Source organism: Entelurus aequoreus, linkage group LG14, assembly GCF_033978785.1.
Source record: "Entelurus aequoreus isolate RoL-2023_Sb linkage group LG14, RoL_Eaeq_v1.1, whole genome shotgun sequence".
Classification (NCBI taxonomy): Eukaryota; Metazoa; Chordata; class Actinopteri; order Syngnathiformes; family Syngnathidae; genus Entelurus; species Entelurus aequoreus.
The window spans coordinates 44,655,599-44,682,377 of NC_084744.1; the positions used below are offsets into that span (position 1 = coordinate 44,655,599).

General features: G+C 40.7%; 1 protein-coding gene across 3 annotated transcripts in view; it reads left to right on the forward strand.

Annotated features, from left to right (window-relative positions):
* Nucleotides 1-26,779, forward strand: part of LOC133664934 (activin receptor type-1-like) — a 72,128-nt gene that overhangs the window by 22,731 nt on the left and 22,618 nt on the right. For 2 of the 3 annotated variants that reach the window (XM_062069976.1, XM_062069975.1), the window contains exons 2-3: nt 22,369-22,442; nt 22,932-23,186. In XM_062069976.1, coding sequence (XP_061925960.1) covers nt 22,376-22,442; nt 22,932-23,186 — 322 coding nt within the window. In that variant the 5' untranslated portion in view covers nt 22,369-22,375. The remainder of the gene's footprint in view (nt 1-22,368; nt 22,443-22,931; nt 23,187-26,779) is intronic. The other variant, XM_062069977.1, reaches the window with a different exon arrangement.

The following is a 26,779-nucleotide window of genomic DNA, read 5'->3' on the forward strand; positions in this document are numbered from 1 at the left end:
CGCAGACTTTTTTTGGGCTCTGGGAATCACTAATAAGCCGGAGTTCTTTGAACGCAGATTTCTTGCCGGGACATATGGTACAATACAATCGGCAAGATAGGCAGGAGCTTGACCGTGTAGTATTTTATACGTAAGTAGTAAAACCTTAAAGTCGCATCTTAGGTGCACAGGAAGCCAGTGCAAGTGAGCCAGTATAGGCGTAATATGATCAAAATTTCTTGTTTTTGTCAAAAGTCTAGCAGCCGCATTTTGCACCATCTGTAATCTTTTAATGCTAGACATAGGGAGGCCCGAAAATAAAACGTTACAGTAATCGAGACGAGATGTAACGAACGCATGGATAATGATATCCGCATCGCTTGTGGACAAAATGGAACGAATTTTAGCGATATTACGGAGATGAAAGAAGGCCGTTTTAGTAACACTCTTAATGTGTGATTCAAACGAGAGAGTTGGGTCGAAGATAATACCCAGATTCTTTACCGAGTCGCCTTGTTTAATTGTTTGGTTGTCAAATGTTAAGGTGGTATTATTAAATAGATGTCGGTGTTGAGCAGGACCGATAATCAGCATTTCCGTTTTCTTAGCGTTGAGTTGCAAAAAGTTAGCGGACATCCATTGTTTAATTTCATTAAGACACGCCTCCAGCTGACTACAATCCGGCGTGTTGGTCAGCTTTAGGGGCATGTAGAGTTGGGTGTCATCAGCATAACAGTGAAAGCTAACACCGTATTTGCGTATGATGTCACCTAGCGGCAGCATGTAAATACTAAAGAGTGCAGGGCCAAGAATCGAACCCTGTGGAACTCCGCACGTTACCTTAACATAGTCCGAGGTCACATTGTTATGGGAGACACACTGCATCCTGTCAGTAAGATAAGAGTTAAACCAAGACAAGGCTAAGTCTGACATCCCAATACGCGTTTTGATACGCTCTAATAAAATATTATGATCAACAGTATCGAAAGCGGCGCTAAGATCAAGAAGCAGCAACATAGATGACTCATCAGAATCCATCGTTAGCAATAGATCATTAGTCGTTTTTGCGAGGGCTGTCTCCGTAGAGTGATTTGCCCTGAAACCGGATTGAAAAGGTTCACAGAGATTGTTAGACGCTAAGTGTTCATTTAGCTGCTGTGCGACAATTTTTTCGAGGATTTTCGAGATAAACGGAAGATGGGACACCGGCCGGTAGTTTACCATGAGGTCAGGTTTGAGGTTAGGTCTTTTGAGTAGAGGATGAATAACTGCTTTTTTGAATGCTAGGGGAACAGTGCCAGAGGAAAGTGATACGTTTATAATATTTAACACTGATGGACCTAATAATACAAAAAGCTCCTTGATAAGTTTCCCAGGAATTGGGTCAAGTAAACATGTTGTTTGTTTTGTCCCATTTACACATTTTAACAATTCCTCAAATGTTATTTCATCAAAGAGAGAGAAACTATTTTGGAGGGCAGTGTCCGTCGTATATACAGTCGTATCTGTGTTAATAGAACCCAGTTGTAGCTGAGATGCATTGTCTTTAATCTCTTTTCTAATGACTTCAATTTTCTTATTAAAGAAATTAATAAAGTCATCTGCTGAGTGGGTGGAGCTACTGGGAGGAGTCCCTTGTTGGGTTAGCAATGCTAATGTACTAAACAAAAATTTAGGATCATTTTTGTTGAGGTGGATGAGATTTGAGTAATATTTAGCTTTACCTGAGGTAAGCATGCGTTTATAAGTTATTAAACTATCACTCCATGCTTGATGGAAAACCTCAAGTTTAGTCGCACGCCATTTGCGTTCCAGCTTTCTACATGATAATTTCTGGGCTTTAGTTTCTTCTGTAAACCATGGGGTACGCCTTTTAGGGGCCCTTTTTAGCTTTAGCGGTGCTACACTATCAATGGTGTCGCGTAGGGCGTCATTAAAGTTGTTAGTGAGGTTATCAATAGAGCCCCATAATTTGGGAATGGTGCCATTACCGAAGGCAGTAGGTCAGTAAGAGTCGTCGTTGTGGCAGCATTAATGTTGCGGCTGCTATAGTAGTTATTATTATTATTATTAGTATTAGTAATAGTAATAGGCACATTTATAATAAGATGTAATATTTAAGTATTTTGCTAATTTTAAGCATAACTTCAAAATCGTATCACAACGTTCGCTTTTTACTTCATCACTGATTACTACTTACTGCAGAGAAGAAATGGGGGGTGCTACCAATCGTTTTATTGTGTCTTTCTCGCCATTTCCGGGTGTAAATTGGCTGTCGATGTCTACCAACTTGTCAGATTACGTCCTCGTTCTTTTACTATCCAGGTGAGAGGCATTATTTATGATCTAGAATAAACTTTCACGAGCTCCGACGCAAGAAAGCAGCTCACCAGCTGATAATGTCAACAGAACAAGACAAGCTAGTAATCACGGTTTGTCTGTGTCAGCGCTTATAACAAAATCACTAATACTTAATATTGATATTCAAGTCGCAAAATGTAAATGGAGTATTGTTAGTTGTTTTTGGATTGTTATTTATTGGGTTTTATTGGCGGAACAGAGGGCCCTGCGATGAGGTGGCGACTTGTCCAGGGTGTACCCCGCCTTCCGCCCGATTGTAGCTGAGATAGGCTCCAGCGCCCCCCGCGACCCCGAAGGGAATAAGCGGTAGAAAATGGATGGATGGATGGCGGAACAGAGGACCTCCCATTGGTTCCATTGTAAGCAGACTTTTATTTATGTTTATTTACCAGTTAGAATGCATTAAACAAAAATTACATACGTCTTTTTGTGTCTCATAATGATTGTGAACGATAGGCAGAATTCCCCCCAAAACGTGCAGTTCCCCTTTCATGAATTAATCTGTTAAGGAATTAAATCTGTGTAAAACTAATGACCCGTGTGCCAACCGTCCAAGTCAAATTTGCGGTCAAATGCAAGAATGCGAAAAAGTGTGAGGATTGGCTGAATTTGTGTGAATTGGCACGATTGCAACATCGCAAATGTGTGAAAGGACGGGTAAATGGAGAAGAAACACAGTGCTGTTAAGTGTTTTGTGTTACTATAACAATCTATAAGGTTATAATAGTTGGCTTCTCTTTGTTCCCCTCCATGTATCTGCTTTCTTTTGTATTTCAAGTCATCTTTACATATATGTATTGTGCATTTGAAACAATTATATTGTTGATAATAGAGGTAATTGTTATTATTCATTTTTAATAGTGCTATTTCTATTGGTATTTGTATTGCTCCATTTGTAGTGTAATAATGTTCATTGTCATTTCTGTATTATTAATATTTATTTCACTTACTGCTTCTTTGCTGTCACTTTTACCATCACATTTGTACATATTCTATTTGCTGATGTCGTTTTGTTGTTGTTATTGTTATTGTTGTGTTTGCTGTTGTTGCTCCGGCCCGGCTGCACCAAATAATAATCTAAATCCACTTAATAAAGTCAAATACAAATAAGGCAACGAGAAGTACCCCACACTTCTCTTTTGTAAAGTAAATTTGTACAGCCGATATGGGCATCTACATCAACTATATGGTTTGCCTGAGGAGCTGGACAGGATATAAATAAATAAAATAAAATAAAAATAAGGTGTTCTGTGTTGTTGTAAATTCAAAACAGTCATAGCATAAAATAGCACTTTTGTAGCGTTGGTGCTTACAACATGTCTCCAGAAAAAGTGCTATTACATCTCATTACTTTGCAAAGTATTTAAGGGTTGTTGTCATGTAAACACAATCTTACTTGGATTGTCTCCCGCCACGTTCTTTCACAGTGTATAATCACAAAAAATTGCATATTACAAGCATGCCATGTTCACGGTGTGGGCGGGGCTTGGTTTAAAATCAATGGTATTTGGTTGGTGTGCAGAATAACTTGACGGTCAGAAGTAGCCTGCAGTTTTGGGTATGAACAATATGCTAGTGAAGGGAAGTGGTTGGCTTCAGAAACCCTAAGAGAGATGGGCATGGGGGTTTTGTGTGTGTGTGTGTGTGTGTGTGTGTGTGTGTGTGTGTGTGTGTGTGTGTGTGTGTGTGTGTGTGTGTGTGTGTGTGTGTGTGTGTGTGTGTGTGTGTGTGTGTGTGTGTGTGTGTGTGTGTGTGTGTGTGTGCGCACGCGCACAGAATCAGGTTACATAGTCTGTCATTAACAAGAGAACCGCAGTTATGAGACCAAGATAGACTTCAAGTCTGAGCAAGAGTCTGGGTCTCATCACTCTTCAGTGTCACTGGAGGAAGTGGGAGGAGTGTGAGTTGGTGGTCTCTTTGTTTGTGTGTGTGTGTGTGTGTAGGATAAGGAGGTCTCTATGTCAACAGAACAGTCTTTGAGTCTGACGTGTGTCTGCCTGTAGCTTGTGTGTACTTGAGTGCACATGTATCGTCATTGTGGTTCCGTAGAGTTTATGCTGACATGCTAGAAAGTTAGCCGAGCAGTGGACCTGGCATCAGAAGAGGCACCGGGCTCCACAGGAACACAGCATGTGGGTTAAATTCGTCTCAGCTCTATACTTGAGTCCGGCTTTTTTAGAAAAGAGCCCTTCTGTCTGCAGTGTTATTTTTAGGAAAAAAAAAATCCCTAAGCCTTTTTTTTGTAGGATTTCAGCCCAAACACATTGCAACAAGATGAGCTGTCTGGGACTTTGAGTGCTGCAGTCTCCATAATGAAAGTTAGAACGATTAGGAAAGAGATAAAAACCCTATTTTCCTCCGGATTGTGTTTTGTTTTTACTATCTGTGCCGCTACCATTCTGGTGGCTGTGCAAAGACTTATTGATCACATTTTCTGTGTTTTTGTAAATGTAGATGAAGCGCAGTGGAGACAGGGGGAAGGGGTATGAGAGGCTACTGTCTGCACAGATGCACTCAAACATATATCTGCAGTGCCTTTGGCTCCTCTCTTCCACACTGGAAACACTCTGCAATACAAGTTGTAAGAAGCTTTTTTATTTGCTTCACTGCTGTCTTTACTACTATTGCTTAGCTCTATCACAGAAATGTTTGTCTTTGTCCTGGTGGTTGTTCCTTAATCTAAATTGCAAACCCAAGAATTAAAGCAATTTTGCAAACTGTTTTCATTCTATAGGCGAAAAGCTATGTAAGTTATAAGTAAAGAGCTGTTATGTTTGAAGTGAAGAGCTATGTAAGTTAGAAGTGAAGAGCTATGCAAATCATAAATGAAGAGCTTTGGTATTTGAGTGACACCAGCTCAAACCCTTTTATAAGTGTTAAAATGAACAACTTGATGGATTTGATTTGACTTAGTGCTTGAATTAGTCCTATTAAATAACAATATATCAACATGTACATCCAATACACACTGTGAAATATGAATATCGCACTAGCGACAAGCTTTTCCTTTCTTTTCAGTGTCAGAGGGCTGACTATTGGACATAGGGATGTGAGGATATGGAAATGTGATATCACGGTTAATGCCACCAATATTATAACCGTTATTATTACCACAATATTGTTGAATGTGCTAAAAAAGTACTTATACACACACCAACATTTTTAACCAAGTTATATATTTTTTAAATTGTTTAGATTGGCACACAATACACCGTAAATTTTGGGCTTCTGAGTCGGTCCCACCAAATTTTAGAATAAATAAATATTTCTACATATATTCGCCGCACCGTACCATAAGCCGCAGATATATTGTGATATGAAATATTTATTTTAATGTTTATTTACATACCTGAAATATTAATTAATCAACAAAGGAGCCTACGGGAGCTGCTCAATTCTGCCTATAAAGCCCTTACAAAACATCCAAACACCTCCATTAGGGTTTTATTTACATGATGTAAGTATATATGTAATGTAGTAACAGGCACATTTATAATAACATTTAATAATTACGTATTTTGATCATTGTTAGCATACGCACCACATTAATTTCAAAAACGCATCACAACGTTTGCCTTTTTTCCTTATCACAGCATTTTTTATTGCTGCAGTAATCACTTACTGTGCAAGGTCTGCTGTTCATATATTCCCGTTAAGACGAAAAATGTCTCATAATCTTTGCGAAAAAATGGTGTGGCGGGAAGGCAACCTTTTGGTGTCGTAATTGGCTGTCAAAGTTTACCAACTTGTCGGAGTACGTCCTCAGCCGTGTACTTTAGAGGAGAGAGGCATGATTTATGATCCACAATTAACTTTTAGGGAGCATGGAAGTGAGGAAACACCTCGCCAATCGATCATGTTGAAATTGTAAATACGCTTGTTATCATAGCGCCGCTATAAAGAGTTTGTCTGCGTTAGTGCTTATAATAACAATATCATTAATACTTGGTTAATATTCATGTCACAAAATGTAAATGGAGTATTGTTGGCACTTTTTAATGGTTATTTATTGGATTTTATGGGCGGAATAGAGGACCTCTCATTGGCTCCGCTGTAAGCAGCCTTTTATGTTTATTTAATATTTAGATGGCATTAAAACAAATCCATAATGATTGTGAACGATAAGTAAAAAAAAAAAGTGTGGTTCCCCTTTTAAGTGTTTCCAAACGGTGTTTGTCACACGACAGTAAAACGGCTCATCAAACAAAATAGAAGTTATCGTCATGGACTCACTAGCTCTCCAATGAGCTAAACAGACTCAGTAACTCCATGCTGACGTTTTAGTGAATGTACGAAACTGAAACAATACAAGCAGAATGCCATTGTAGGTTAATATGCTAACTCGTGATTGCATATTTACTAATGCTAACAATGCTAGCTTGCTTACATTACGATAGCACATAAAACATATGCATGAAAACACTCCTACAGGCATCCCTCATGGGAGGGTTTAGTAAGTATCAATAGTTTTACCGGTAGTTTTATTGCAAAACTTACAAACGGCGCTTGGAGTAATGAAAAATCCTTTCGAGCAGAAACACTATAGACAATTTTACTTCCAGTTTAAAGCAGAAACAGGAAGTACATTTTCAACCAGCAGCACCTGCAGTGAGCGAACTGGTGTGAAAGATGACGCCAAAGCCCAAACAGTAACACACCTGAGTGTCTCTGCCGGCGTATATGACCACAAATTGTTCAATACAAACCATGATGGCATTTAGTGAAGAAAAATCAATGAGTTAGCCGCACCGTTTTATATGCTGCAGGGTTCAAAGTGTAAGGAAAAAAATTGCGACTTATAGTCCGGAAAATATGGTACTTTCATGGCAAAAAAACATTAAATATTGTTCATATTAATTTCATTTGAGTGTTTAAATATAAATATACATCGATCCATTTTCTACTTGTAAAGGTTTTAGTGGGTTTTTTTTATGAAAAAAAGGTGTTGGGGCGCTTCACTTCCAGTTTGTGACATCACGCTAGTTCACTTCCTGTTGTCATTATTCGTTTAAGTATATATTGATCACGTTGTCGAAGAGAGCGCAGCCTGTAGTTTTAATGGGACCCATTACCTCCCTGCTTGACACTCAGCATCAAGGGTTGGAATTGGGGGTTAAATCACCAAAAATTATTCTCTGGCGCGGCCACCACTGCTGCTCACTGCTCCCCTCACCTCCCAGGGGTGATCAAGGGTGATGGGTCAAATGCAGAAAATAATTTCGCCACACCTAGTGTGTGTGTGTGTGTGACAATCATTGGTAATTTAACTTTTTTTAATGTGCACAATTCAATAGCTTAGTTGCTCAGACAGCAATGTGTCTATACACGTTGATATTGTTTTTATTTTCATTTTGGAAAGACGTTAATGTCTCCTGTAGTCATGTTAGCATTGCAGAGAGCTAGCGCTAGCTTGCTTCTCCAGTAAATTAACAGTGTCAACAGTCCTTGAGTTTATCAAAGTGTATTTATCAATCACGATTTTATGATAATTTTAATTCAACTTGCTATTACCAACTTTCGGGAGTTTTACAGAGGTTTATCATACTGTTTATCATTACATCCCAGGACAGAATAACAAATGTTTTAAACTCTAAATAATTAAATTTGTTCCCATTTCCTAAAAGGTAAGGACTTCTCCCTTCACTATTGATCTTATTTTGACAACCAGTGTCTTTTGTAGTAGACATTTGTTTTTGTTCTTTAACTCTTTTGTCAGTTACACATTTTTGAATATAATTGCTCTGTTGTGCAAAATTCAACTGTGTCCACTGAAGTGGGCGTTGCCCATTAAGAGGGTTAAAATGTCAATGCTAGGATGCAAATGTGTTTACACTGGTAAAATATTCTCTATATAACAAGAACACTGTAGTGTTTTTAGGAATTTGCCTGAAAAATGTGTTAGTTAGTCCCTCCCAATTTTTTTTTACCGAATTCAGGAGGCCGGATTCGATCTGCCCTGATCTACCGTCAGTATGTTTACCTTCCACTACAATAGTCTTGATTTTCCAAATAGTTTGGTCTCTATTTCTCACACTTCCCTGGGAAGTTCCTGCTTACATGCACTATCCCTAATTTCTCCAATCGTTGTGTGCCTCCAACGCTCGGGGACAATTGTGGTCATTTCAGCATGTGTAATGCAGCTGAGATAGGCTCCAGCACCCCCCGCGACCCCGAGAGGGACAAGCGGTAGAAAAGGATGGTTGCATGGATAGTTGAAGGGGACCTTTGATCATTTAAATCTACATTTAACAAACTTCCTTGTGGTCTGGATAATATGTATTGGATGTGCTTTATTATTAGGATGCTAAGGTCTGGGATCGAGCCTATAAATTCTTAAAGCTCTGAAACCTTTACATGTCACATCAGTGACAAGCTGTAGTACCTCTGAAGGTACTATAATCTTCTGGGCTTTTAACTTTGAAAGTCCTGGGAAGTATGTGCAATTAAAGCTGGCCATTGGTTTAGAGAATGCCGAGATTGTTTCTCCTACGAATCATAGTGCTGTTGACCCATGTATTGTTTTGTCTCGCTCTGTTTGCTGAGTAATTATCATCACGGTGGTGAAAAGGTGTGGTGGTGTTTTGTGGGTCGCACAGAAAAGATGGTCACACAAGTCCTCTGATTTCTGCAGGACTTCAGACTGAGCCAAGAATCAAAGACTAATTACTCTCTCCACTCTCAGTTCTCTCTGCTCTATTTGCTCTATTTGCCTGTTTGACAAGAAGACATTTGGCAAAAGGTTGCTCTGGAACACAAATCAATGTTTCCTTTTGAGAAGAGCCTTGTTCCAGACCAAGGAGCTCTGTGAAATGTACTTTTGGAGTGTTTGTGCATTCCGGCGTGGGCAAAGATTGTGAAGTGCCATAAAGAGTGTTTGAATGGTGGTTTTAGATGTTTTGATAGCTGTGTGAAAAGTCTAATTGCTATGGTGACCATTGCATAGACCACTCGTTTACAGCGTCTTAATCACCACGCTGTTTAACCTTTTCGATCCATGTCTCAAACGACTTACTGCGTCACAGCAAGCTGTGTTGAAACTGCGTGAGAACCACAAAACCATCCATGTGTCGAGGGTCTCAGGGCATTACTAAAGTTTGTGTGCACATGTCCATGATTTTAAGTCACACTCGAAATGCTGTTGCCTCTGCCAAGGTAAACTGGACACGAACAGGATGGAAAACTCGTTTGATTGCATTCCTTCTCATTGCAAAATGAAGCAGCTGCTAAGATACCAAAAGGCCCAGCTTGACCTGACAGGGGTGTGCAGCCTTCACAAACTCTTCCAGGGGTCCACAGAAGGAGATCTTTTATTTCTTGTTTGATGAGGGCCTTAGCCAGGGAGGTCAGTTTCCAAAGGTTAATGAGCTTTTCTTTCTAGTCAGCACAGCTACTGTATATTTCTTTTACATGCAACATTAAAGTGGAGGACACGTGTCAAGAAAGGGTCAATAGTACCCCCATGTAATCAGTAGTATTGTATAGGGATGCGTACCAAAATTCGGGACGATAATGGCACCAGTACACGGTACATAAACGGTAGTAACCAGACTAAAAAACTGAGTAGGTACCTCATTTTGGTGTTAAATTTATAGTTCAAAGGTTTGGGTGTGGCCACCTGCAAAAAGTGCTTGAAGGTGATATTGTGCAAGTAACGTCTTGTAAGTAACTTTTGCAACTCGACTTGAGGGGAATCTAAGCACCGAAACAGCAGAATGTATTTTCTTAAAGCCAAAATGTTTCTGACTCTCCACTTTTTTTGTGATGTACGCCACAAATAGATTTGGACTGCCACACATAGATTTTCCTCTACCTGTTTGGTGGCAATACACATTGTCACTTCCCTCCAAATTCCAACGCAGGATGTATTACAATTATGTCTCGGGAAGTGTTTCTCTTGTCATGCATTTACTCAATCAAATACAGGTGGTCACAAAAGACGCGGGAGCATATGCGCAGACATGCAGGGCACTTCCACTAGCCCCATTATAACTGCCATGAAAAGCAATTAAGCAAATCAGACTATGACATCAGATAAATCACCTTCATCTTCCATCCATCCATTTTCTACCGCTTGTCTCTTTTGGAGTGGGAGGGGGGCTGGAGCCTATCCAGCTGCACTTGGACTGAAGGCGGGGTACACACTGGACAAGTCACCATCTCATTGAAGGGCCAACACAGATATACAACTATAACACTCACATTCACACACAAGAGCCAATTTAGAGTTGCCAATCAGCCTAACCCCAGGTGCATGTCTTTGGAGGTGGGAGGAACCCGGTTTATCTGGAGAAAACACACACAGTCACGGGGAGAACATGCAAACGCCACACAGAAAGACCCCCAGACCCAGGACCTTCTCGCTGTGAGGCACGACTTCTACCCACTGCGTCATCGTGCTGCCCACCTACATCTTGATGATTCACCTTAATTGTGTATTAGCCAATAGCTTACAAGTAAAGTGGAATATTGTAGTGATAGACCATCTCTGGTCTCTACCAGATACGATGTGAATCTTGATTCACAAGCAACGATCTATTTAAGACGCCTCTTCACCAATTGACTATTCGATTTACATCCTGATCACGATGCATCACGATTCAAATACTGTATTTTTCGGACCAAAAGGCACACCGGATTATAAGGCGCACTGTCGATGAACGGGTCTATGCCATTCTATTTTCATACAAAAGGCGCGGTGGATTATAAGGTGCATTAAACGGGTCATATTATGTATACTTTTGACCCAGCAGGATTGGTCAGATTTTCAGTAGACCCATAATAAATTCATAAAAGAACCAAACTTCATGAAGGTTTTTTGTGACCAACAAGTATGTGCTCCAATCACTCTATCACAAAAAATTAAGAGTTGTGGAAATTATTGGAAACTCAAGACAGCCATGACATTATGTTTTTTGCAGGTGTATGTAAACTTCTGACCACGAATGTATAGGACATATGTCTGTGACCAAATAAAACGTTATTACGTCCATTATTTTGGCGAGTCTTTGAGAGGTGGATGGATACAGGGTGCATCGATGCACGGTTGATGTTAATAAATGTTTTTAAATGTATGTATACATTTTTATAGCTTTTTTTAATCCAATCCAGTCAACTTTATTTATATAGCATATTTTAGAATATAATAAATGTTTCACAAAGTGCTGTACAGGAGTTAAAACACATTTAGAAGCAGGATAAAACCTGAGTCAATTGTAAAAAAAAAAGACTAGTTAAACATTTTTTTTAAAGAAAATCATATCGTCACAGCAGATTATGCAAATTATTTGATTATGTAATGGTGACTACGCCCATAACCACGCCCCCACAACAGCACTTATCTTTGCAGTCTAGGGGTAACCCTGCGGTTGGTACCATCTCTGCGGGAAGGGAGGGCACCTATGTAATAATGCATTTATTATTCCTAATATTTTCGGGAGCTCCTTGCTGATTGATCTTCAACCTCTGTTGTCAAACTTGTCACTCACTCTTACTCGCTGTCACATGATTCCCCTGTCTGCCCCAGGTACTTGGCTGACTGTTGGTTGTCAACGTGCTTGGTTGGAAATGCAACGGAGCCTGTTTTTTAAATGTTGATATCGCAGACGATCACCCTCATTTAATCGTAGCTGCCAAAATCGCGATCACCGTAAAATTCGATTAATTGTGCAGCGGTTAGTTCTTTGGTCAAAATGTTGCTTATATTATATTTTACAGACCGTTTTCAAGCTTCTTCCTGACTGTCTCTTCAGGATATGCCGTTTGGTGGGCGGTCTTATTTTTGTGGCTCCACTTCTTGTAGTTTTTAGCACTTCCATATCCAGTCTACTGACAGATATTCAAGTTAGAACTGTACACTACTTTGTATTAGAAATGGCAACAGCTGAGGATCAATGCCCCACAACAACAGTATTAGAGAAACAGAAGGAGCTTATTGACTACGGCGCGGACTACACGGCGGACACGCGCACATTTTGGGGACTTATGCAGATTCCATATACACAACAGTAGGTAGGGACAAGCGGTAGAAAATGGATGGAAGGTACCAATAAGTACGACAAGTTGCTTTTGCATAATAGCTCAAAACAAAACACCAGATAATGTCTCCTAATAGGTGCCATTTTGGGGTCCTTACACACATGCACCATAATAAACCCGTATGTTGAAGCACAGTACGTCTGGCTACGGTAGCTGTAATGCTGTAACAATCTATCAGTGCGGGTTTGTTGCTTACCCAATTTGTATTAAAACAGATTTTTGAGAGTCGTGTAATGTCCTATATTCTCAATGAAACATCAAAGTTTTAGTGTTGCTTTCTTACCGGTTTTTGCTAGTGTCATTTATCGCAAGTACATTTAGCTGCGGCCGCGGGCATTCAAAGTCGCGCCCACTTTAAGTCTACACAGCGCACACTTTAGGTCTAAGTGGCGCACACTTTAAGTCTAAGTCGCGTCCACCTAAACACATGCCCACAAGGGTGATAACGGAAGTGAAGCGTGTCTGGGGCGGCGTGGCGAAGTTGATAGAGTGGCCGTGCCAGCAATCGGAGGGTTGCTGGTTACTGGGGTTCAATCCCCACCTTCTACCATCCTAGTCACATCCGTTGTGTCCTTGGGCAAGACACTTCACCCTTGCCCCTGATGGGTGCTGGTAACGCCTTGCATGGCAGCTCCCTCCATCAGTGTGTGAATGTGTGTGTGAATGGGTGAATGTGGAAATACTGTCAAAGCGCTTTGAGTACCTTGAAGGTAGAAAAGCGCTATACAAGTATAACCCATTTATCATTTAAACGAAGTGAAGCTGGAGAGACAATACCTAACACGGAAGTGAAGTGAATTATATTATTATAGCACTTTTCTCTAGTGCCTCAAAGCGCTTTACATAGTGAACCACATTATCTGTTACATTTAAACCAGTGTGGGTGGCACTGGGATCAAGTGGGTAAAGTATCTTGCTCAAGGACACAACGGCAGTGACTAGGATAGCGGAAGTGGGGATCGAACCTGGAACCCTCAACTTGCTGGCACGGCCGCTCTACCAACTGAGCCACGGAAGAAGAAAAAATATACACATATATGGCTAAAAAATAAGTTTTGGTTAGGCTTAGGGTTGCATATAATCACCTGAAAAAGCAATACATTCAACAACTGAAATAATAACAACAGCGATGCGTTGTATGAGCCATCTCGGATCACACTTGCGTTGTCAGCACCACAGTGGGCGCAACTTAGAGTGGACATGACTTAGAGTGTCTGCAGTCACAGTTACAGTATACCCTTCTCATTTATTGGACAGTTGTCAACCTGCAGTCCATGCGGATCTCTATCGCCCAGCCCTAGATGAAAGTGTATCAGTCCAGCCATACTTGCCTTGTTGTTGTTATGTCCGTGTGCCTACCCATAATTCTTGTCGCATGGACTAAAAGGAAGTTATAAAACAAAATTTTGGTAATCATTTATTTAATTTTTTGTCAAAATACATCAAAATCTAATTTGATTGATATGACAGGGTAAGATCCGATGCGCCTCAAACTTTCCCCCTAAACTGCAGCAATTTAAAGCTGCTCTAATGATTCACATCTCGCATTCGCATGTCAGCGGTTCAATGCAAACGGGTTAATCTTCCCATACCTAAAATATATAAACAGATTTGTATTAATCAATTGATTAAATTGAGTCATGGACTCAGCCCTTCAAGGAATTAACACTTTTTTTACATGTGTAAAACATTTTAGAATGCATGCTTTATTTACCTTTTAGTTATTTTCACAGCAGCTGAGCTATTAATGGGCTTTTCCTGACACTTTGATAATGAAGGTCAGTCAGTCTCCACATTATGACCAAAAAACTTTTTTTCCAGTGTTGAGATGCAGTGACCTCACAGCATGGCTGAGGTCTCATTTTGTGTATTGCGGCCGTGAGCCAAAAACAACAGACACAACAGTATCCACTTCCACAAAGAGAGGAGAGGTGACCCAGATGGCACTGTCTTAAATAGGTTGGCCTGATGTCTTCAGATAATATTGATCATTTGTCTTGATCTATTTGTGTTTGAGACTGTAACTCGCTGAGCTTTATCTGTAATATAAACCTGCATTGCCGCACGGACGAGGGTTATAACCCCCACGTCTGCATGACACCCAGCCGGAGTCAACCATCTGCGCATCCTTGATGACATGCTGACACTACGGCTCCGGGTCTGCAGACAACAGGGTTCCGCATTGCTCCAGTCTCTGAGTGCCTCTCGCCTCGCCTCCCTGCAGTTTGCTGCAGTTTCCTCACCGGCCGGTCTATTTGTGCCATGGTAACTGTGCCAGGCTGCCAGCTCAGACGCAGATTGCGCCTCCCGTCTCTCTCTTTTGCCAGCATGATGACTCAGCAGCTCCTGCGGGGCATCCAATCCGCCGCCCCCTTCTGTCCTACAACCCCTCGCCCCCCCAACACTATTGCTCGTCAGACATTGTGCTGTTTGTCATTCCCTCCATCTTCCTGACCTGAATACATAACAGAGCAAAAATATCAAAGAATTGGAAACATTTTGGCTTGTGACATTTCATCTAAATGAATGTCGGCGTTTATGAAATCATCATAGCAGCCGGAATGTTTCCTTTTCAGTACTTCTCCTTTATTTCACTGGCATGTTTAAGTATCTCCACCGAACCACTTAAGCTCTTTGAAGCAGTGGTTATCTCGGTACTCTTTGAAGTGGGATCACAGAAAAGGGGTCTGGCAATGAAATGAGGCGTTCTTAAGTTGAAATGTTGATTTCAGATCAACGCTCAACAGAAGTCAACCATACCTTACATATCCTGTTTTCGGTGTAGTACAATTTTGGGCTGTTTGAGTGACGACCTAAATGTTTTGAGTTGACTGTACACTACCGGTACAAAGTTTGGAAACGCATTCCCTTGCTGTAAAAAAGTGTGTCCCAAGATTATGTCTGGGACAATAGGACTGTATGTCTCCTAAGTTCTCCAGACAACAGACACATTGGAATATCCTTTGTAGAGATCGGCTAATGGCCTAAAATCTATTTTTCAAAATATACTGCAGCCTTTTGTGATATTGATATATATCACAATATATCATTTGGCATATAAATGATAAAATAACTATTTCAAAATGAGTTGGTTTAGTTTTGCTACTGATGTATAGTCGTGGTCAAAATTTGACATACACTTGTAAAGAACATAATGTCATGGCTGTCTTGAGTTTCCAATCATTTCTACAACTCATATTTTTTTGTGATAGAGTGATTGGAGCACATACTTGTTTGTCACAAAAAACATTCATGAAGTTTGCTTCTTTTATGAATTTATTATAGGTCTACAGAAAATGTGACCAAATCTGTTGGGTCAAAAGTATACATACAGCAATGTTAATATTTGGCAAGTTTCACTGCAATAAGGTGCTTTTGGTAGCCATCCACAAGGATCTGGTTGAATTTTTGACCACTCCTCTTGACAAAATTGGTGCAGTTTAGCTAAATTTGTTGGTTTTCTGACATGGACTTGTTTCTTCAGCATTGTACACACGTTTAAGTTCTAAAGCCTTAATTCTAGCCTGATTTAGCCATTCCTTTACCACTTCTGACGTATGTTTGGGGTCATTGTCCTGTTGGAACACCCAACTGCGCCCAAGACCCAACCTCCGGGCTGATGATTTTAGGTTGTCCTGAAGAATTTGGAGGTAATCCTCCTTTTTCATTTTCCCATTTACTCTCTGTAAAGCACCAGTTCCATTGGCAGCAAAGCAGGCCCAGAGCATTATACTACTACCACCATGCTTTACGGTAGGTCTGGTGTTCCTGGGATTAAAGGCCTCACCTTTTCTCCTCCAAACATATTGCTGGGTATTGTGGCCAAACAGCTCAATTTTTGTTTCATCTGACATCGCATGGACAAAGATAAGACCTTCTGGAGGAAAGTTCTGTGGTCAGATGAAACAGAAATTGAGCTGTGATCGACTGTATGTAGTAACATATTGTGTAATTTCCAGTTGTATTAATTTCTTAAAACTATTATTAATCTATTTGTTAATTTACTATTAGTACTTTTTGCTGTAACGCAGATCTATCTGTACTTCTGTCAAAATGTACTAAACACTTTTTTTTCTTTTATTTGGCTACTATCCATTGTTGGACAATACTACTGTACACATTTAGGTATTGATCCAGTTCCAAGTAATCACAAGGGCAGTATTGGCCTTACCCATGCTTTTACTGATTCTTGACATTTTTAAGATCATTGAATGATTACATTTTTGATGACAATTATAAACACAGGATGGCGGTGGAACAATTAACATTTTAATATGCAAGTTAGTACCTTTTATTACATACAAAATGTATATCTGTACCGAGGATGTCGTTGTGGCTTGTACAGCCCTTCGAGACACTTTTGATTTAGGGCTATATAAATAAACATTGATTGATTGATTGATTGATTGATATTAGCGCAACATAATTAAACAAAAGCAAAAACTACAATTAGCTTATTTTCCTAAATTTGTAAACAATAACCAAGGTGACCAAAAATATTTTGTAACAATAAAAAATCATCCATTAGTACCGGCCATTAAGCGATACTATACTTGGTATCATTAATGTCAATATTTGTCTCCATCCGCCCACACTTGTGTACATTCAAGAGGTCTAGATTTGCAGTTTTCTGTGCTTTTTTGTATATTCCTCAGGTGTGTAGCGTAGTAGCAGGTTTAGCAACTTGTAAGAAACATGGGTTATTTGCCGCCATGGAGGCGAGGATTAGTGATTTAGAAGATTCACACTTTGGTTGGGGCATTAGCCACTAGCGAGAATGCTACATGGGCTTGAAGATGCCTTCGTTTGTTTGTTGCTGTCAAATTTGCGAGACACTGTTGGAATGTGTTGTTAATATGCATTATCACAATAAGGCGGTAGTGTTAAAAGCTTTATTGTCGGCCAAATGTATATAATTTATATCGTATATTGTCTATATCGCGCAACCCTAAGCCTTAATCTATTATATTTTACTCTGTTATATTTATGTGATCATCAGAGTTAGTTCAGTTGAATGTATAATTTATACTACATTACCATACATTGATGTTACGAGCTTCAACTTCGGTGTGTGTCTGTGCGTGTGTGTATACTCTAGCAGCCCTGCAGAGACAAAAATGGTGGAGACAAGAGTTTTTTCACTCCTTTTCTTTCATTCTGCTATAGCTCATGAAGTTAAGGGCGGATTTTCATCAAACCTTCAGCCAATGTCTGAAATGGGATAAGGAGCAACTCATTACTGATCAGAATAATTTCTGCTATATTGCCTTATGTTCATGTTATGAGCCTCAACTTATGCATATGTGCGCTAGCAGCTAAGGCCCCTTCTACACTAAGCCGGCTAAGGTTATCCAGGGTAAATCTCACCTAACCTTATCCCTGTCCACACACACACTATGGTCGTTTAAGACCCCCTCCACCCTCCGTCCGCCGGCACAACGCGCCCTAGTAGGCATGCGCGGAAAATGCGAACGTCATAGTCACCTCCAGTGTTGCTTTGTGTGCAAGTTCTTAAATGTAACTTATCTGAACAATATCCAGTGTTGTGGTATTTCAATGAACTGCAATCCAGTAATCCAGTGTGCTGTGGGGCCCTATTGTAGTGAATCACACCTGAGCCATCATAAATTAATTAAATCTTTATCAGACACGTAAACAATGTGATAAAGAACATTTTACAACAATCAATCTAGGGATCTAGATATCTGGTCAGGACATTCCTCACTCTTTTGCCTTCACCTTCATTGGCCATTCGTTTTTTGTGACTTTATATACTCTGGACCTAGACGTTGAGTCTGCGACATACGTGGCAGACAATAACTGATACAGTCTGATTTTGCCAGTCCAAATGCATTCAATGTTTTCCGTAGTCTTCCCTCGACGGCCAGGTAATACAAAGCACACGCTACCTTTTTTATCACATCCACGGGAGCCCGCATTCTCGTTGACTCTCCTTCGACAAATGGACAAAGTTTTTTGGTAAGTAGAATCACAGCTGACCTGGACATTGGAAAGTTCTCTTGCCATCTGAGAAGTGTTGTATCCCAAATAGCGGCAATCACTTTCTCTTAAGGTATTAATGTGTGATTTCCACAAGCGTCTGTACATGTAGAAGAATGAGAAACACGGGCATGTCTGGATGACTCGCCTCCATCTTTCCAGTGGTTAGCTCCGAGTTACGAAACCGCTTTTTATGAAGCTGGCTGTGGCGCGTTCTTTCTGACGTCACTTCCTGTTTGGGGCGTGGTCTTTCTGGCGTCACTTCCTCTCCAAACTCAGTTTGTAAGCGATCAATGAGTCCATACAAAGCTAAGAGCCAGAGATTCAAGAAATCCACGGCACACTTACCCGTGTAAAAAATTATCCAAGGAGGGTTACCTTAAACGATGGTTTAGTGTGGCTGAAACGGGGCTTAGGCTAAATAATTGTTTGTTTAAGGGGTTATCCGGCTTAGTGTAGACATAGCCTAAGCCTCCACCCACAGAGACAAGCAGAATGGATGGCTGACAAAAGGGTTCACACTGATTCTTTCATTTTGCTAAAATTAGCTAAAAAGCTATGGGCATGTTTTGATTTCACTTCCAGAAAATATCAAAAATGGAATAAGGAACAAGTGATTACTTTTTGGGGGTGACCCAGATCACAGTCTGGCTTCAGGACTTTTTTAATATTAGGAAAATTGGACCTGGTAGAGATCTGCGCTCTCCAAATGCTATTCTTGTTTCTTCTGTTTTCCCTTTCTGTTATGTTGATGTTTGTCTGTATAGTCACAGTGTTTATCTGAAATAACATTTGGCTAATCTCTGATGCGTCTTCTTCAAAAGCAGTAAACAGGGAAAACCGTTTTCAGTTACCACTCAGTACCGCTGCAGGTTTTCAGTTATGCATTCACTGGAGGAAAAAGCAACAGAGGAGATATAAGAGAACATGCCAAGTGAGAACGATAGTGAGGGGAAATGAGAGCACACCCATGGCGTCATGTCTCTTCTGTGAACACACATGCTACAGAGCCCTTCCAGAAAACTCGATACACCAGGATAGACGGCTATGACGCGCGCGCGCACACACACACACACACACACACACACACACACACACACACACACACACACACACACACACACACATTATTGTATTTACCTTCTTGAGACCTCCGAAAAATGCCTTCCTATTTAGGACCACCCTTTCTAGATATATAAATATTTGTATTTACAACATTAATAATATATACATACTATGCAAATATAAAAAAGGTAAGCGTTTTGGTTTTTTGGGGGGTTTTTTGGAATTGTTTTTTAATCTTCATTATTTACTTCAAGTTATTACAGTACATCTCTATATACATATTTTAAAACATTATTTTAAATACATTTTTGCCAAAAATGGTGCATTTCAATTTCTTACACACACTTGTTATTATATATGTTGGCCAAATGTTATTATCTATGTTGGCCAGAGGGGGAACACTTCAAATTTTTTACACACACTTGTTATTTAATATGTTGGGGGGGAACACTTTTAAAACCGACACACAGTAAATTGGAAAAATCCCTCCTTTTTAGGACCACCCTAATTTTGAAAGATTTCACCACCAAGGGTGCAAATGAGATCTATATTTTCTGTTTTTTGTAATGTGCTTAAGGCCGATGGCAAACGAGTCACGGACCACAGATGGCCCCTGTGCCGCACTTTGGGCAACCCAGGTGTAGAAGCTAACTGTTACTGGCCACCATAGTCTTAGTACCGTAGTGTATTTGTTCATCCTATGGTCATATATGGGACGCGGGTTGTCTTACGTCAGCACCAGAAGTCGTAAAATCATCAGTTCACCTGGCGGGTTTTTTCGGGGATGAATAGGGAAGTCCTTCTTTAGCTGCCATCTTGTTTTATCATATATTGCTGCCTTTGCAGCTGTCAATGTTTACTTTTGTATGCATATTAAATCAACAAAAAAAACGGACTTTGGAGCAATGTTCACGGACTGTAGTAATTTGGCTCTCTATTAGATGCAATGGTTTTCCGTATTGGGACCATGATTTTGATCCTAACTTGTTTACCATATGGAAGGTACTTTTCCTTGTTGATGTGTCAAGAAGGGTAGAAATACAAGAACACACACACACACACACACACACACACACACACACACACACACACACACACACACACACACACACACACACACACACACACAACATCATGGAGTAGTTCTCTGATCCTGATCCTTCTGTGACAGAACCTTTGTGAATCCCCTGGGGAGCTTTAAAATATCAACTTGCTCACTCAATGGTAGGTAATAGGTAACCAGATAGCCGGGCCCCATGTGTGTAGTACCTATTTTTGGCACTCATTCAAAGATAAATAGAATAAATATAAGCCATTTTAAATAGTACCTCCATAAGCCTGTGTTAGACCACTGGTCTTGAAGTTTATGCAGAAGATAGAAATAAACGGGCTCATTTTCAACGCCCCATTAAGGTTTTTTCAGCTGTAAATGTAAACAAAAAACTAACAAATTATTTATGTGTACTAATTGAGGCCATTAGGCTCTACTTAGTTCACTAACTGAGGTGAGTTATGGATCTGTCAGTTGTGAGTGAGTCACATTGGTATGCCCTGTCCATGTGTTGCCAGTTAGTGTAAAGCAGCTGAACTAAACATAGACGGACACAATCATGATCAATTATTTTTCAAATAAAGGTATGGTACAATCTTTTCTGAATGTTCTGAACTCGGTGCCATAGAATCATACAAAGCAAAAACAAAATGCTGCTTGGAGGAGGTCTGTGTGGATGTAGCTCAACTTTCTCAGATTTTTCCAATGCCCCATTAATTAATGTTCAGTCTTAGTGATGCAACGCAAAACAATCCCCTTATTGTTTCGCAGAGTTATGAAAAACAGAAAAATATTTTCCAATTCGCAAAGCTGGGTTCGACTTGCGTAATCAATGCATTTCTAGAAACCTGCTTGTCCCTGTGTCACGCCTCTGCCAGGAAGGTGTCCCACTTCCCCATGGGCACTGACACCTCTTTTGTCCCACTTCCCTCCCCAGCGGCCAACCCTGACCCCATTCCTTGCCCCCTCCTCTGACCTACTGTCCCCCGGTTACCCCCTGGCTATGCCTCCTTTTGCACCTCCTGCCTATTGTGCTCCACGTCCCCTGGTCCAACTGGGGAGCAGACAGATTATCTGTGTTTTGTGTTCCGATTAAAGGAGCAGCATGTGGTCTGTGCGAGTGGCCCACACAGACGCAGCTGGTAAGCCAATGCTAACATTACGTGCTTAATCATTTATGTCTGGAAGATGGGCACAAAGGCTTGGGGCGGGTGGAGTTCAAGGTGTCTGGTGGTGCGCACATTCTTCCAGCTAACGGCCCTGGTGCTTAGAAGGGCATAACCACAGCGCGCCCCAGGCTATGATGTCTCGACAAAAAATCCATGTCATGTTTATCTTAAAAGTGTAAAGGGAAGACAAACAAACAAATGTTGGCTGTTTGTGGACGTTACTACAGCCGCATTAAATATTGAAGGATTAGGCAGTCTGCAGCCCTCCAAAGAGGACACTATTTGGGCACCCACGCTAATTCTCCCCACAGTGCTCTCCTCCGCCTCCTTCTCCTCTCACGTCTGTCTGCTCCTCTCCCCTCAGTGGCAAGCAGCCTGTCCCTCCAACACACACTCATGCACGGACCCAGGCAGCCAATAAGAGAGCGCCAGTCTCCCCATTGCTTGCCACTCATGCCTTGTTGCCAAGACAACAGGAATGGCACAAGTCCCACTTCACTGGAGCATTTTTTAAACTTGGTTTTGACTCCTCTGCTGAAAACAATAAAGGGTGTCCCTCTGCAAAATTGCTCTATGATTGGTCAAAAACTAGTCTCGTACTACTACTGTTCTTATATTTTTGTTGTCAAAATCTTCATATGCGCCATTATAAAGTAGTATATTTTAGACATCCATTAAAGTATTTCTTTGTATTTCCTTCCCATCCAGGTTCATTATGACAGCTGGCCAGATGTTTCTTTTGATTTTGATCGCTTTGGTCCCTGCCTGCGCTTGCTTGAAAGGTAAGGGCTTCCCCTCCAGTCCTGCACTGCAAAAATGCAGCTTTTCACATCAGATTTTAGACAGACCGTCTGTTAAGCCAAGAAGGGAGGGGTTCTTCTACCAGGATTAAAATACATTATCTTCTTTAATGTAGCTCTTTGGCTAACTATAGCTGCTTGGTTTTGTGTAAACACACACACACACACACACACACACACACACACACACACACACACACACACACACACACACACACACACACAGTCTCAGGCTCTGTGTCTGTCCCTGTGCCCCTCTAGCGTCTTACATGCACAGACTGATTATTCAACAACGTCTCTTTCTCTCCACTCCCTTCTCAGTCTGTCTAATCTGCTGTCTCGCGGGTTGTTGTTTTTTTTTGACAACTGCGGTGGTCCAAACATTCAGAATGCAGTGTAAATTGTGTTTTGCTGTAGATGCATAGTTAAAAGCCTCTGATAAACAATGCAAAATGTCTGTTTTCCATATAGATGAAAGTGATCCGGGAAGCTCAGAATGCTTGTGTGACGGGTCATCGTGCAGCAATGGCGACCGGTGTTTTGGCCTGCAGTGCTTCACATCCTTCTCCTTACTAAACGGGACTTGGGTGCGTCAGAAGGGCTGCATTGTAGGTAATCAAGAAGGGTCACTCAAGTGTGGGATTTCACCAACTACCGAGCTTGTGGTGGAGTGCTGCTTTGGAGATTTGTGCAACATGAACGTGTCTCTGCAGCCTGTGGTTAAAGGTGAGCTACAGTAATGTGAAAAAATCGGGACACTATGGCGTAACTCTTTTACTCATGAACCGCTGCACACAAAAGGGTGAAAACTTGGCAAAACATGCATTTTCTGAAAAACACACCATATGGTGGCACTGTTAATAAACTCCATTGATTGGGTTTACATTTTAAGAACCAGGGCTATATTCGGTGCATACATCAAGGCAGTGCTATTCAACTGATGTCCCGGGGGCCAAATCCGGCCCGGGAATGACACCATACCAGCCATGAGTTCAGTTCAAAACTTGGGAGACAAACATTTGTACAAAAAATTCTTAAAAAGGCTGGAGTGCGCCTGTTGTATAGAGGTACTTGGACCACTGTAAACACATTGGCAAATCCTTGCATTGACATTTTAACCTTGCTAGCAAACATACAACACTGGGGTCCAGCATTGTGATTTGCATAACTGAGGCATTCCTCATGGCACCCCCTTTAAGCTTCTTTTTTTTGGCATTTACATTTTTTTTCATATGATGTGAATGTTGTCTATCTGTTGGCCCTGCAATAAGGTGGCAACTTGTCCAGGGTGTACCCCGCCTACCGCCCAAATGCGGCTGAGATAGGCTCCAGCACCCCCTGCAACCCTAAAAGGGACAAGCGGTAGAAAATGAATGAATTTATGAAACTACGGTGTGGCAGTAGCTTGTTTACTTTAAGGCTGAAACGACGCGTCGACGTAGTCGACGTCATCGGTTACGTAAATAGGTCGACGCCGTTTTTGTGCGTCGACGCGTCGCATATTTACGTCACGCTACCGTCATGGCGAAGCGCAAAGCAGACGATCAAAGCAGACGATGCGAGCGGTGCGAGCGAGGGGGAAAAATCACGCCAAAAGTCGTCAAAAGTGTGGAAGTATTTCAATACACAGCCTAATAATGTTGTTGTATGCACACTGTGTCGAGCGTAAATGGCCTATCATAGCAGCACAATGGCTATGAACGAACATTTGAAAAGAAAACCATCAACTAGTCAATCGTCCGCGTGAGCATACGTTGTCATCATTACACAAAAACACGAATGTGTCATTTGTATCTGCTAGGGGTGTAACGGTACGTGTTTTGTATTGAACCGTTTCGGTACGGGGCTTTCGGTTCGGTACGGGGGTGTACCGAACGAGTTTCTAAGCTAAAGCTAACTTTAGCTGCTAAAGTCTTAACAAGCTGCTTCGCAGCTTCTGCCTCTGTCTCAGCACGCAGCATTGTCCCACCCACACAACCATCTGATTGGTACACACGAAGCATTATCAGCCAATCAGCAGTGCGTATTCAGAGCGTTACCAGCCAATCAGGAGTGCGTATTCAGAGCGCATATAGTCAGCGCTTCAGCGTCGAGCAGATAGGTGTTTAGCAGGTGAGCATCAGGCAGCGGACTCTCCCCAAATGATAATAAACACCTCCCAGTCAACTACTAGTAACATCACTATGAGCCCGTTGACCTTCTAGAAACTTCAACTGCAGCTCAGCTCACTCGCAGTCCTGGCTTGAGGTGAAGGCTAATTACCTCTCAGTTCCAGCCACATCGACCCCTTCTGAGCGCCTATTTTCAGCTGCTGGGAATATTGTAAACAAGAAAAGAACCAGAGCATGTAGACATGCTAGCCTTTCTTCATTACAACTGTTAGTCACTCACTGGAACAGGGGTGGGCAATTAAATTTCACCGGGGGCCGCATAAGCAACCCGGGCACTGCTGGAGGGCCACACGACAATATTTCAATTAAATTTTGCTCAATATTATTTTTGATATACCGTAAGATAAATAATGATCATAATAATAATAATAATCAAGAATAATAATAATAATTTAATTTAACCTAACTTAACTTTATACAAAAGCAGATTGCTTTTGATGGTCACTTTATCCTGCATTATCCAACATTTTTCCCCATCAGATTTGGACAACTATCTGTTGTTAAAAATAGTTTTTAATCATATTTATTTTATATAGTTTTTTTATATTGGTTTTATATGTAATTGTTTTTTCTTTTTATTCAGTCGTTGGTGGAGCTAAGGATAATATTTGAATATTGTTTTTAATGGTGTTGTGCAGCACTTTGGAAACATTTTGTTGTTTAAATGTGCTATATAAATAAAGTGGATTGGATTGTCACACCTGCCAGCTTGTCCCAACACGCATTTACCTCTGTGAACAAGTCATTACCTGTGGTTGTCTCTTTAATTGACTGCATCCGAGCTCTCATCCAAAGTTAGCGAAAAACATTCCATGTCTCCGGGCATTATCAGCGCAACAAAGTCCAATAAGCACTCCTTAATAAACTGTCCGTCAGAAAACGCCTTACTTTTTCTGGCGCTTTTGTGAGAAATGACGAAACTTGTCCTGACGGCTGCATCTCTGGGGGTGTGAAATATGGCACAAAGTCCTTGTTGGGTTTGCAGTTTTACCATCAACGCATCAGCCTCCCTTGCGCGCACTTCATCAGACACATTCCGGTATTTTCCCTCGTGTTTCTTCATGTAGTGGCGATTAAAATGATATTTAAACACAGCAACCTGTGTACCACACATTAAGCACACGGCTTTATCATTAATTTATGTAAAGAAATACTTGTTGGAAACACGCCATTCCTCATCAACTTTTCATTTTTTAGCGTCTCATCACTTGTCTCTATGCACCTTCACTCACAGGTTCCCCCCGGACATACGGCATAAATAACACATTTCAAAATAAAAGCAGCACAGTTGTATTGCGCGCACGACATAGATGTTTTTTAAACTTTATTTTGTCATTTGTAATTGCGCCGTTCAATTCACTCACAATCGCACACGCACATACGTCCACACGGAAGTAATACAAATAACGCTTTTCAAAACAAAAGCAGCACCGTTGTATTGCACACTCGACATAGATACTTTTTGAAATTTATTTTGTAATTTATGATTGGCCTCACGCGGGCCGGACAGGGATGCGCAAAGGGCCGGATGCGGCCCGTGGGCCGTACAATGCCCAGGTCTGCACTGGAATGAGTAGAATTGGTTATTGTGTACTGTGTTGGACTGGATGTTTATTTTGCACATTTTAAAAGCAATACTTAATGTTTACAGTGCTCCAGAATATTTAGATTGGCACTTTTTTGTATTGGATGTTTATCTTTATTTTTGCACATTTTAGCAAATAAGCAATACTTTCACTTTTTGTTGAAATGTTTACACTGTTGTTACAGAATATTTCGTTTTACACTTTTTTGTATTGGATGTTTATCTTTATTTTTGCACATTTTAAAGCAAAATAAGCAATACTTTTACTTTTGAAATGCTTATACTATTGCAGAATATTAAGATTTGCACTGGATGTTGACTTTTATATTTGCACATTAAAAAGCAAATAAGCTACTTTTAATTTTGTTAAAGGTTAAAAGTTTTAAATGTTTACATTGTTACAGAATATTTAGTCATGTTGTTGTCAATGTTGACTGAGTGGCCATACTTCTTTTTTTTGTAAATAAAAGCCATGCCTTTTGAAAAAACGGGCCTACATTTATTTTTTCATCTTCATTTTGAATAAAAAAATAATCGGTAAAAGGAAAAATAATCTATAGATT